Here is a 14,580-nt window from a genome sequence, read left to right as displayed (position 1 = left end):
ATATATGTAAAAATATGGTGGGACTTGAATATATAAGTACATGGTGGACAAGGGCCACCTGTATACCACCTGGATTGATCTCCAGAAACTGTTGGATGTAACATGTGGTCTTTTTGCCTGCCATGCTTGATGCAGATAACAGGCACATACAGCATGGAGTCAGAGTGCTTGCGGGATTAAGTATGTTTGAAATCTCTGCATGCATGGGAGAATCCACCACAAAACACCATGGAATGGTCATGATCATGACTTCTTGGTTGATCCTTGCATCATAAGCATGAGCACCTTGAGTGCTTGAAGTGCTGGAATATGGAGGAAATCAGGCATTGGTGTATAAAAACCCCAATCACCTAGTGTTTCAGAGGTACATACTTTAGCTGATCCACAACATGATCACCAAGCCCTAGGGCAGAAGCTGTGTTTGATGTTGCAATAAATAAAGTTGAAGTCAAGATGAATGAGTTTTTGAGACAGGCCAGACATATTTATGTAGTATGATATGTGCTTGTTCCATTGTTTGCTGATATTACCAGAAGTGTCATCAACATACAGCATGGATTCAGAGTGCTTGCGGATTACGGGTGTTTGAAATCTCTGCATGTGTGGGCAAATCTGCCACAAAACACAATGGAATGGTCATGATCATTACTTCTTGGTTGGTACTTGCATCATAAGCATCAAGCTTTCATGATTTCCTGAAAGACCGTCACAGACAGGACCCCCATGATCCTCAGGCCCGACTCTGGCTAGCTTATCATTGGGATCAGAAGTATCAGAATAGTTTATTTAACCCATTTTCAAGGCTCCAAGGTCTGTTTGTGTTGATATCCATCAGGTTTTAAAGCATGATCACTAGCTGAATCTTTCACCACCACCAATTAGTATTTGATGGCCATAAGGACACCCCAGTAGAAACATTACATGTGGTTTTCTTATGGGCCATAAAGTATCTTTATTGTGATTGTATTGCCAAGCTTTCAGATAAGCCAAAAGAAGAAGTGAAAACACGATGGAAAGACTTTGATACAACTTGTTTAGGCCAAGATCATGTCCAGGCCAGGCGCATGGTGGTGCATGCTCAGAGCCTGAATGGAAAAGAATTTTGCATGGTCTTTCAAGGAGCTCTGTTTGTGCTGGGACCTCTCATATCTCCACTGTATAGGGCTACATGGTGTCACCTTGGACACATTGCAACCATGGTCTACCAGCGCGAGATCAGGAATATGGACCAGTACTACAAAGGACTTGATGCCACTATTGATTGTTTCTTGATGTGTGTGACACCCACAGCTTAATGGCTCAGCAAGCCAAAATTTCATATCTTTAAACATTTCACTCAGTCCATTAGGCAATTTGGACCTGCTAGCTTGTTTGCAGCTGAGTCTTTTGAAAGGCAGAATGGGGTCACTCACAATTACATACTGTATTCACTCCAACAAGCACAATCCAACCTTTGACATTGCAAACACTGCCAACAGCTACCATGCACTCAAGCATATTTTATCTGCTGGCTTGATACAACATCCTACATGTAATGAATGGATGCCACCTGTGCCAAGAATTATTGATTTTTTTGTGAACAACTGCCCCCTTTGTTTCTCTTTGGATTACAAAGCACTCCAGAATAAATATAAAGAATTCAATAAAAAAATCAATAAAAAACCCACACTGAATGCTTGCTTGGGTTTATATTGGGTTTATATTTAATAGATGTAAGCCACCTCTACAAGCTACAACCTCAACATACTCAGAAGTTTCTCAGGAACATATATCACTAAGAAATTTAATGAGGATATACAACTAACATTCTTGATACACAGAGCATTCAAATGAGTTACATAAGATTTATGTACCATCACTGCTTGAGTGACCCATTCCTCAGTTAGCTGAGCTGATGGGTTGGAGGTGAGGTTCTTTGAGACTAGCCTCCTTTACCTTTTAAGAACATCCCCTGGTATCCTCTTACCTCATGTGTGGCTGAGCCCTACCACACGCCCTTTTTTTGGGCTGATTGATCCAAGAGCACACGGTAGGTGGCTGCACACCATGTTCCCACACACCCTCCTGGATCTATGGATGTGGCATGTTGTCCTGAACTCACTGGTAGCTCTGGGACCCCTTTGCTGGGCAGCTTGATTTCAGTGCCTAGCCTCCTAGAGCTACCCCAAAACGCTGTGAACTTGGTACAAATGTAGTAAATAAATGATGATTTATAACACTACAACAAAGGTATAAGATGCGAAAAAGGGAACAACAATCCCAAAATCATCTGTGAGTATATATATATTGATGTGTAACAACTCTTACAATGGTCAACAGCCCTCAAAACCAATCAATTTTGACCAAAAAATCCTAAAAAACATGTAATGACACATTGTAATGACTTAGTTACTAGTAGATGATGTGATTTACACAGCCAAAGTGATCAATGATGTAATTGGATGATACACAGCACTGCTTATGATGAATACAGGTGATTTTTTCCTTGTAAACCGGCTGATAACCTATTTTTGAAGTCACAGGTTTTTTCAAGAAGATGTCAAAATCTTGATAACTAAAGGGCATCTTGTAGAGCTCGTGATACTGATCAATATATGGTGCCATGTCAGGTACCTCTGATGAGTAATGGATGAAGGTTTTTGTATGTAAATGTTGTTACATGTATGCATGTAAGTGTAAAATTCAAAGTCCACACCAATTTCTTATTTCTCTTATACCTTTCTTCACACACCTCTGTTACTAACAATTTAAAGTTTGTACATTATGTAATCCACTCTACCGTGTTGAATGAGCCATGCACCATGCAATTCTATATGTAATAAGCTGAAAACCTTCATTTTTGACAAAATTCACACCTTTTTCCCCTTTCACACAGCTATTGCTCCTACTCTCTTGCGCCTGTAATTTTACATCATCATCTATAGCCTGAAAGCTCCCGGAAAATCATCTTGGCAACCTTAAATATTACTTACACCACCATTACATATGTAAACTACCTGTAAAACCCTTCTTTACCAACTTTCAAAAAGTACTGTTGTCTTAATAACTCCCATTCCTCCTTTTCAACCATCAAGATTAAAGTTGTAACTGTATAGAATAATGCTGTTCTTTCATATCATAACCCCGCAAAACCCATAAACCTAACATCAATACCCTAAAACCCAATTCCAAGCCTGTTTACCTATGTTTTTGAATTTTTTGTATGTTTTTCTTTCTTTTCTTTTCACAATGTTTTTGTTAATCATTCATGTTGGTTGTGATAATTTTTTTGAAATGAATGAACTCACAACAATACAATGTGCATTTTCTCAGCCTAAAAGATCTTCTATTTATCAGATTCCATCAATTTCAAGTTTTTCTTTGCATTGAACTTTTCTAATAACTTGGTAACCTACCAATGATTAATTGTCTTTGATTGATCCCATAAATTGATCACCACAATGTCTGCCACTTGACCCAAACAACCACACCCAGCAACTCCACCAAATGTCACTCTAGTGTCTACTATTACTTGGTGATCAAAGTTTAGGACCATAAGGTAGGGCCATTGGCTCATCAATGTAGGAATTTGATGATAGGATTTAGCCCAGTCAAAAACTCCCAAAAGAAGTTCTCCCTCCCTCTGTGTTTAAAAATAAAAAAGCCACTCTTTTGAAATTGTCTCACAAGGTAATAAAATCATCTTTGTCTACCAATGCATTGACTGTCTAATTTTTGGGTTACTTTGGAGGAATGATGAGTCATTAATTGTCCTAAGGGAACTGTCTCTGTTCACTACTACCCCCATTGGGTTTGTCCGGAAGAAACCTACTTTCCTAAACCCATCCTCTTTTTTGAATGGACCAAACATTCTTCCAGCCTCAATTTCATTTCTAAAATTTTCTTCTATTTCTTTCTTAGCTGCTATCAATGAAACATTGTTTCTGGGAAAAGGTAGTTTGTTCCTGGAATTGTGTTTTCTTTGATTCCTTGATGAAACCCCGTCACAAAACCTCTTAGGATGTGTTGATTTTCTTCAAAAATCCCTAACTTTCTCAGTTCTCTTTCCCAAACACTTACCTTCATTCCATTCTCTACGTGGTGATATCTGTAGAAGAGCTTTACATAGATATTCTAAGTCATATTGCAATGTGTTACAGATTCCTCATCTAATCAGTAACTAGCAATCCTAGGCAAACCAAAACTACCCAAGAGAGGGAGGCTGAGGTTTCTTGGGGGGGCCCCTCCGCTGAGCTGAGGGGGGTAGGACCACTAGCACTGTAGATGGGGGAGCTCTTCCCCTTGACTCAGGGCAGCGTCCTGAGCCTGAGAACGCCCATCTACGGTGTCCTGGGTCAAGCCTATTAATGGTCATTCGAAAAAGACAAATTATTCCTCCACCAAAAAGAAACCTCTAGGATACTCCATTTTCTAAGATAGATTTCAAACAAGAAAAAAACCTAAAAATGATTACAATGACAACTTGTATTTGAGCATCGCAGTTTAGCCCTTTAACTCTTTCAAAAGCTGCACAGTAGACCGAAGTTCATCATCATTAAATTCTCTGATGTAAAGTTTATACGCCTTCGACCTCCATTGGCCAACTTTCACAATTTCCTCCAGAGGACTATCTAAATTCCATTGTAGAGATGCGCCACCCACTCTAAATGAGTGACCCGTGAGTTTGACTCCAGCCTTCTTCCATACGTCATCAAAGATCCTTTGGCACCTAGCTTTTGTCAAACTAATCCTCTTGCCGTTATGAGGGTAAGAGAAAAGTGGATCGTCTTCTGTCGCATTCGTGCTCGAGATGAGCCGTCGTACAGCTCCCACTGGATCCAAAATCGACGGTTGGTGCTGACAATGAATCTCTTGAATCTCTCCCACCACCGCGGTCTTGGCCTCGCGTATCCGTATTTGTAGAAATTTGTTCTTTGGATCCCAAATGACGTCCTTTACTCGCACTTGATCAGTTTTGTTTGGTGGTTTCACTAATTCTCCAAGGCGATCCATGCCCCAAAAGGCCACGAGAGCTACAGTGTAAGCTACTTGACATTCCATATCTCCACCCGCTAAACTTTCTAACAGTCTAAATAAGTGTTCGACCATGACCGGATTCTTTGGGATTTTCGGTGCCTTCTCTAGTTCTAGCTTTGCGGCCGTCCGTAGTATTCCCTCAACTCTCGGTGTCGTGCCGTGTGGGTACTCAACCGCGTGAAATAAATGCCAAGCTTTAATGCCTGACAAGTAAGTTCTAACTGTGGTAGATTTGATTGGGGGAGTCCCTTGTCCTAAGCTTTCACTAGACAAAGGAGGGCTCGCCCAAACAACGAATTGACAAAGAATCGCGGGATCGATTGGTAGTAACATATTCCTAGGAATACGTTTGTCAAGCGCGAAGGCAAGCAATTTTGTCACACCCGCGTTGTAATGCTTTAGGGTTGAATCCGCCCAGCTTCCCGAGATGAGGTAGGCCTTCACTGGGTCGGATGATGAAGAATCAAAACCGTCTTGATCACGTCTAAACTCCATGATTCACACCGGGTTTGTCGGTCAATTTCAGAGGGGCGACTAAAATAGAGATTCTTGGTGTTGGGTCTCTCTAGAGAAATTCCGATTTCATCAAAGTCGCGCAAAAAACTCACTCAACGTTCGAGTGACGGGACTACCCGGGTGCAACTGGGTCATCTGACACCGGGAAAAACCCGACAACGGGGGCAAAAAAGGGGGGGAAGAAATTTCTGTTTCATAACGAGTATGTATTTCGGCCTCGATCAACGTACTACCTGTGTCACAACCATTCTGAGATCAACAGGAACATCTATTACAACTCGGTCTTCGACATCTCTCAAGTCCTTTCCCCTGGACAACAAATCCGCCATATTATCGCCTGACTTTACGCGGACGGCGACTAGATCTGCGTGCAGCTCCATCAACAATTTCTGTATAGCTTTCCATTCGTCGCTTACGGCCTGATCACCAGATCTTTGCTTTTCGACCGCAGACTGCGAAGTCGTGTTATCGGTAAGCACAGTGAACTTCTTTCCACCTACTTCGTGAAACTTAGTAATTATCAACAATCCTAACCTTATCGCAACTGTCTCTGCCCATGCGATATTCTTGGTAACTTCCCCTTTTCTTGGCAGATTCCAACCTTCTGTTAAAACAAATTCCGCCCACTTCTTTCCAATCAATACGCCAATACCGGAAAGTGAGGCGTCGCCTACCCACTCCAGATCTATGGGGGTAGTATCTGGAATTATACGCCTTGAATCGAAGCTGGACAGGACCACTCTCCACTCGGTAAGGTCAACTCTTACGTCTTTGGGGAGCCGTCTTTTTGCTGAAGGACATTGCCATTCCTTCTTCCATCGCCACAAACTTGGCATACAACACTGTAAGTGAGGAACGATGTACGAGGTATGTACCAGTCGTCCTATGAGCGTTTCCACATTCTTCAAATAAAAGGACTCTTGTGGGGCTAAAAATTCTATTATGTGTTTCAACCTTTCCTGCAACTTATCTTCTGGCAGGCGAACCGTGCGTTCTCTTGCATTCCAAATGAAGCCTATATAGCGCTGTTCATTGGCGAAATCATGGACTTTTTCCGGATTTGATGCCACGCCCATCTCGTCACTTAAACTGACAATGTCTTTGATGGTCGTAGGGTTGGATCTGTCTTTCACCAACAGATTGTCATCAACCCAACAAAAGGCGGTATCTAGTTTGAACGCTTTAACGATGATCTTCCGCCAAAGGTCCGCGGGTCTCCCAAAAACGCCACAACCAGCCACGCCACCAAATTGGATCCTGACATCCATCCAAAGTCGATTGTAAAGGTCCAGAACAAATAGATAACGCCACTGAGTTGGGTGAGTAGTGATTTGTCTATACGCCTTTTCCCAGTCGAAAAGCGCTAACACAAGGTCTCCTTTATTATCCTTAAAAAACATAATCACCACCTTGAAATCGTCCCAACTGGTCTCGAATTCACGCTTATCAACAAAACTATTTACCAAAGGAGTTTCGGGATTGTCGTGGGGAAAGGATAGATCATTGATGATGCGGAAGGAGCCATCACCATTGATGACGCTCCCCATTGGATTGGATCGGAAGAAGCCAAATTTTTCGTATACTTCTTTGTGAGTAAAGGGTCCAAAAATCCTTGATGCTCTTCGTTCTTTTGCTAACGTATTCTTAATTTTTTCTTCAGCTAGTCGAGCAGACTCGTGATTCTTGGGGGTGAACCACCTTCTTTTCCCCATGTTATGTTGTGGGATCCCTTGATGGAACCCAATCTCACAACCTCGAATCACCTCAAGAGTGTCTTCACCTATTCCGTGTAGCTCTACAAGAGATCGCCACCTAGGTATGTTCAAGTCAGACCGCGCGGTTTCCGCAGGCCATCTAGGTGAGAATTCAGCGCCAGAGTTACGATAGGGTTTCATCACAACCTTTTCGCCTCTTCCACACCATGAAACATCGGGATGACCTGACATTTGTGGATCTTCATCATCACCGCTTAAAGTCGCACAACTTTCCCAAAGCAAAAGGCAAAAGACAAGGATCAGGTGGGTCAGGAACTTGATCGAATGAGTAACAATCAATCACAAAGGTATTTATTCAAGGAGTAACCGCCACAGACACAACAAGGTTTTCTGAAGTACTTCCTCGTCTCTTCAGTGCATAGGCACACGACGACATCCTTTGAAAATAATTCACAAATCAAGAAAAAACGCGACCAACTTGGGGGTATGTGGTATCCTTAGACATTAGGAAAGACCGACAGTGACCCCTTTCCATCTTAGATAAACGGGGAACTAGACGAATCAATCAAAATACGTGAGTCCTATCACGGCTTACTTTGCCTTTCCGCTGCCTCCATACGGCTTGGACCCCCTATTGACCTCTTGTTCATCGTTACGACGATCATCCCGCCTATCATCCCGCCGCCAGGCATGACTGCCTTCGCCTCAGCGAGAACTTTCACCCTGCCATCGAGGGGGGCTCTGATCTCGACCACCGTTGCCACCGGTAAGGTATCCACCACCTTTTCCTCTGCCCCTGGTATTTCGACCACCAGTACGACGATCCTCCCAACCGTGAGAGTTGTAACCTACCGCACCCGGTCCCGTGTACACAGGTTGGTTTGAATGAGTCCAGGATCTAGCATTAGGTTTTGCGGCGTGGGTGAAACTGAAATTGTGTCCTAGACTAGCAACTTGTTGATTATTTGCACTGAAGGCGGAAGTCTGAGGAGCTGCACCCGTCCGGTAGTCTTCACCAGTTAAGGGGTTGATATGCTCTTTTGGGCCCCCAGTAGCGTAGGGGTTTGAGTCAGAGTAAGCTGGTAAGAAATCATTGTAGCGTTCGGTATCTCTGAAGCATTGGCGCTCGATAGTGACATTCCGCACAGCTGGGTTTGCCAGGTTCCCACTAGCATTTCGAATAGTCAAGACGGTCGTACAAATGGCGATGTCGTAACGGAAGGCCATAGGCCAGTTAACATTCTCTTTCATAATATCTAACACATTCTGTTTATGAACCATCATCTTCTTTGCTAAGTCGTCATGGGTATAGTGACGCAAATACGTGACGTAGAGATCAAAAGCAACGACCCATTCGCTGAAGGACATCTTCCATTCGACTGGGACAGCAAAACCGACATAAGAATCTTCAAGTTTTTCCTTAGTGGTACGACGTCGAAAGGAGTGTTGGATGAGGTCTTGGTGCAGCCATTGAGTATTAAAAATCGACAAAGGCAAGTAACCTTTCAATGCTACCATTTTAGTATCAAACCAAGGTGATAATGCGACTAAACCATTTGAGTCGATACCTTCTTCATCACATACGACTTTTGTCTCCTTGTCCACAGTTGTCTCAGCAGAGGTCGATTTCTCCGCTACATCATCTTTGACTAATTCAACAAATCCCACCACTCTACGTTTCGGTTGAGAAGGGGCGGGAGTTGATTTTGCCGAGGTCGTCCCGACTCCGGAAATAGCATTAACTTGTGCACGAAGATGGGCAGAGCCGTCGATTACGGCCAGGTTGTTGTCCAACGCAGTTGAGTCAGGGAGGCGTGTCAAGGTGAGCTTGTTTGCGGCTAACCAGGTATGAAAACCCTTTGGGGGGCTTACTCCCGTTTTGGTGATGGTACTGCGTTGTGCTGGCGAACGGATTTCTGTTTATTATAGCACAGGATACGACAAGACACCGATGGTTAGGACCTTGGACCCCGAGGAAAAAGGGGGGGGCACGTCTCCTATTGGAGGCAACATCGAATCGATGGCTACACAATTCCATTGTGGCATCGCAATACAGCGGCAACACCTACTAAGGTGGGGAGTATTATGATTTGTGGCTTACGTGTCGCATTCGTGCTCACATCGTCTCTCTCAATTAAACCCGTAGGTTGGCTCGTATCTGCCTCATGTGCTTGCGATGCATTGCCTTCCGCAGTAGCATTAGACGTGTTTGGATCAACTTGACCGTCATTGGTAGATTTCTCTGTCGTGTTATCTGTAGCGTTTTCAGCGGAAGATGAAGCTGCTGCAGCGTTTCTGGCGGCTGCGTTGGATCGTGTATTGACTGTGGACGATTTCTTGCCGCGGTTTCTTCCTCTACCTCTAGCGGACGTGGGGCGTGTAGCGTTGGGATCTGGGGTCGGTAAATCCGGCATCACGACATTAGATCTGTCATCGAGGGGTACAGATCCTGCCCTGTTGGCCAGTCTCTCGCTCGTTCTCTTCACATGTTTGTTGAATTTTACTAAGTTGTCTTCTATCCTATTTGGTTCCGACATCTTGAGGAGTTTGATGTTGTGAAAATAAATTTGACAGCAGGTTATTGAAAAATAACACTGTGAGTTGATGTATTTCGAATAGAAAGTGTTTGCAGGCTATTGAAGAATAGCACTGTAACTTGTTCTGAAAAAAAGGTGAGAGTGAGAGTGAGAAATGGATGAGCTGTCAGAGTTGACAGTTATGAGATAACTAGAGGCGAGGGAAAAAACTTGGGCGCAGAAAGAGGGAAGGAAAATTTTGGTGGGAACATAAAATTTTCCTTGCAACATTCCCCAATGTTTGCATACAGGGAAATGGGTTGCTTCTGTAGAAGCATACTCATACCCGTCCCGAGAAGCCCCGTCGCAATATCTCAAACGTGTCATGGAAAGCGGCGGTACCGTCGTGCCTTTGGGTACCGCCTATCATTCACAGGTTATATTAGGTGGCCACTTCTTGATGCACTCTGCTGCACCTGTCTGACCATCTTGGTTAGATCTGTTATTACAGGCCTCTTTCCTGTTCTCATTCTCTTGGCCATCCACACCTGACAATGAACTCAACCTGTTTGCAATCAACCAAGGTCTTGTCATGTCAGGTCTAACTCACTCTTTCACCTTTTGGGTGATCTCTCATTGGGGACTGTTCTTCCTTTCAACAGTTTGTCTCAAGTTGCATTCAATGGACAGACTTCTTGGTACAACACCCACTCACGCATAACAACCTTTTCCTGTTTTTCCCCCTTCTGGGTAAACACACTCACAACTACAACTTTGACTTTGACTTTGACTTATCTGTCTCTTGTCTCTATCTACACGATAATCACTTTTTCTTTTGTAGCCTTTTGCAAAGCAATCACTCTCTCAATAATTCCAATGAGGCCTATAATTGTACTTGTAATTGTACTTGGGTCTAGTTGCCGCTTTCTCCGCTCTTTCCGCTGCCTTTTGCACCCAAAAGATTGAAGTTGGCACCCACTTCCCTTTTGGCTTTCTCTCATTGTAAGTTTGATCTGTCAAAGTAGTGGGTAATGAAGCTGTCTGAGTACATAGCCAATTGATGTGTTGACTTTTTCTTCTCAATTGGTAAGCCAGTCTCAGGATTTATGTGTTCCTTAGGTCCTCCGATTGTGTAGGGGTTTGTGCAAAAGGCCCTCTCTCCAAAATTCTCACATTCTTGCTTTACTCCATCCAAGATTGTAGTCTGCAGCTCTGCTATGCGGCATATTTCCTTCCTGACAGTTAATCTCATAATCCTTGAAGTAATTTCCTGCATTATCTCAATGCCACCATCCAACCAATATTTTCCCTCAATTCACTAACTATTTCTTTATGAGCCTTGAAGTGTTCTGTTTGCATCACCCATTCAGCATTGGAAACATAACGTATAAACAAGTTCATTGAGTCCAGCCATTGTTCCTACTGCATAGTTAACTTGTCCATTGGAGATTCTGCTGCATAAATGTGAAGTGTCCCTTTCGTGATGTTTGATTCTGATGGTGCTTCTTTCCTGGTCCACATGGTTTGATCTGAAATTAGCCAGTTCTTGTCACAAACCAACAAAGGTATGTACACTTGGAATTACTTCATATAGCTTTGAAAAACAGGACTGAGTGGGATTAAGAGCTTCCCCATCTGCTGGTCTTTTGCTTTCAAGAGACACCATCCATTCTCTATAACATCACCATTCTTCAACTGCATTCACCCTTTTTCAGATTCCAGCATAAACTTAGCCCACTCCTCTTCCAACAAATTGTTGGGTCCGATTTCTCTTGGGTTCTGTCCAATCACACTTGCCACTCTTTTGATGCAGCCTGGAATCTCATGAGTAAACACCCCAGTTGTTGCTTCCAACATGTTTTCTTGAATTAGTCAATAAGGGGTACGTTCTTGGTTAGTGGTTTGACTTTGCCTTGGTCCTTCTTGCAAGTCTTGATGTTGCTGATCATGAGCAGGCTGCTCAGGTGCCATCATTTGCAGTGGGGTTGTGTTTCCCATCTGTTGAGCTGGTGTTGTGTCTATTGGAGGTCTCAGGGTTTGGTTTCTAACCCGCTCCCAAAAAAGCTTCAGCTGAGCCTGTTTGGACGTCTCCTGTTGGTTATTATGCATCCCTGGATTTGCCTTCTCCATTGCAATTGCCAAGAGCTCTGCACCCTTGTTGAACCTGTTTGTTGCATACAAGTAGTTGATTCTGGCTTGAAATTCCATCACACAGTCTCCTTCCACTAATGGATCACCCCAAACGATATTCAGGTCAGTAAACTGACTTCACACTTCAATCTAATCTCAGAATCTGATCCCTATTTTTAGCCGGGTATGGCTTGAGTTTTGGCCCTAAGGCACCACTCTCCCAATTTGCAGTCAGGTATGGCTCATCCTTATATGGCTCACTTGGTTTGACACCTAAGCCGCAGTTGCATTCTCATAGAGAAACTGTTCCTCAAATCGTCCGGACCGTCCTCTTCAAGAATTATTGTTCAAGAATAGAAAAGAAGACAAGAAACTAGGAAAGAAAAAGAGAAACAAAGAGAAAGCGGATTTGGAAGTTGCTGAGCCTTACCTATAGACTTATCATTGTCCAGCATTGATAGTTTCTACTCCTCAGACGTGTCAGGTGAAGTTTGTTTTTTCTTCCCTTTCAACACCGGGGGTTTCCATGACTCATCATTGTCATCTTTGTCTTCCCCTTGCTGTTGTCCGGGTTCTTGTGGACCTATGACGTTGATCTTTTTCTTTGCCACCATTGCTCCTTAATCAATTTGCATTCACTCTCTCTCCTCTTTCCTTTCCGTCTTTATCACCAGCTCCTCCACCAGTATCTCCACTGGTTGTATCACCACCTTTGACTCCAACACCAATTGCTCTTCCGCTACCTTCTCCTTGTTGATTTTCTTGATCACCTTCTTTCCCTTCTTCTAAGGCAATCACCACGGATTGTGCCCTAGTCATCCTTTGCACATTTTCCTCTGCTCTTCCTACTTTGGCTAGAATTGAATCATTTGTACCTGTAATTTTAAGTTTCTGTTTTGATTACTAAAGCTGAAAATAGGGGGGCTAGTCAAAAAATTTTACTTCTTTGATTGTAAAAAACTTTTCCCAATTCCATAAAATTTACGCAAAATTTTATGAAATTGGGAAATGTTATACGACATCCCAATTTTTTTTAGCAGCAAATTTGCATAAATTTACTGCTCAGAAGGAGATCCGGAAGAAATTTTTACGGTCCTTTTTTACAAATTGGGAAAAGTTTTTACAGCACGGTACCGTAAAAAACTTTCCCCAATTTTGTAAGAAAAGGTTGCAAATATTTTGACTTGAGCTCCCTTAATAGGGGGTTTCAAGTTTGGATTTTTTTTGCGTATTTTTTTAAAATTCAGGCAAGTTTTTCGTAAAAAAATATGTGTAAAACCAACATATCTTTAAATCGGGACACCTAAAAAGGTGTCCTGCTTTAAAAAAATTACGGATATTTTACAACAACGGGCAAGTTGTCATAGCGTAAAAATACTCAAAAAAAAGTCAACTTGAAACCCCCTATTTTATAAACCATTGAAATTGAATTTTACAACAAAAAGATTTATATTTTTCCTTTTGGATAAGCGCAGAGGACTTAGATTGAAAGGTGGCTTTTGAGTCAGCTGTCAAGGAAAGTCTAAGTATCCTCTCAGACTTTGCGGGAGGGATTTAAATCTTTCCTTCCCTCGACCCGATCCCCTCTCGGGCCCAACTCTCCAGCCCCACTAAGTCCCCATGCGCTCGTGAACCAACTCGTGCCTCGCCGGTTCTTTCAAGGTAAAAAGCGCATCTTGGAAATGTACCGTCTATGTTTACAGCCCTTTGCATAATTGATGACTTTGAAGAAAAAAAACCTCGAGTTTTCCAATAAAAAACCTTGATTTTTGTCAAAAAGCTGCTGAGTTTTTCAAAAAGTCAGTGAGTTTTTTTTGGAAACCTGGCTCAGTAAGTCTAAAAGAGAAAGAGCTCGCTCAGTTTTTGAAAAACTCAATGAGTTTTTGAAAAAAACTGAAAAAAACTCGCAGGTTTTTTTGAAAACTCAAGCGTTTTTTCTTTTTCCAAAGTCATCAATTCTGCAAAGGGCTGTACGTTCTCTCGGTGGTATCATGGTGACTATGGATGTTTTCAAAATGAACAAACCTTTGTTCGTGGAATAGCCGACCAAATTATATATCAGTTATGACGGTTTTGACCCGCTGTGTAATTTGTTAGGTTAGCTTCATCAGGCTTCATCCCTACAATCCTGCTCGAAAGATTGCTTTCAGAGTTAGCTCATACACGGGAGCTGGCAAAACTTTCGTATGCTCCTAGATCTGGTAGGAGAAAAAGTGGCAAAAACCAAAAAGGTCTAAAGAGCTGGTGATAAGTATATGCTTATGTTGGATTTAAATCAACAACAAAGCTGAGGACACACCTGGAGATGTGGAATTTGATGGAAGAATAAGAAGGTGATGGACGAATTGAGAAAAATAGCGAAATATGAGTGAGTGAAGAAAACAAATACAAGGCTACAGAAGACACTATTTATACAGCACAAAAGTCTTGCAGGGCCTACAATAGTCACACAATCATTCACACTACAAAAGTCCATTTGTTCCTTATTTCATTATCCATCTATACCAAGCCATCTTGTGTTCCAATACCAAGCCATCTTGTCCGGTCTGTTGTTAGTTATATGGTAACACTACACCAAATGTAATCTTTACCGGGCGGTAAAGAAAACTACTGACATAGAAAAGTCCTGAGGCAACAGGAAGAGAGCTAAAAATCTGAAAAAATATGCACCTTGTTCCTAGATGTTG

At 42.5% G+C, this 14,580-nt stretch overlaps 1 protein-coding gene across 1 annotated transcript; it reads right to left on the bottom strand.

Moving 5' to 3' along the window:
* Positions 1-7,952: 7,952 nt before the first annotated feature.
* Positions 7,953-9,784, bottom strand: MELLADRAFT_89848 (uncharacterized protein; the record flags this gene model as incomplete). The annotated part of the gene is made up of 3 exons (XM_007412809.1): positions 7,953-9,074; positions 9,120-9,148; positions 9,349-9,784. 3 exons carry the CDS (start codon positions 9,782-9,784, stop codon positions 7,953-7,955), a joined length of 1,587 nt encoding a protein of 528 aa, XP_007412871.1.
* Positions 9,785-14,580: the final 4,796 nt, after the last annotated feature.

This window comes from Melampsora larici-populina (genome assembly GCF_000204055.1).
Source record: "Melampsora larici-populina 98AG31 unplaced genomic scaffold MELLAscaffold_33, whole genome shotgun sequence".
Classification (NCBI taxonomy): Eukaryota; Fungi; Basidiomycota; class Pucciniomycetes; order Pucciniales; family Melampsoraceae; genus Melampsora; species Melampsora laricis-populina.
This window is presented reverse-complemented; position numbering and strand designations above follow the sequence as displayed.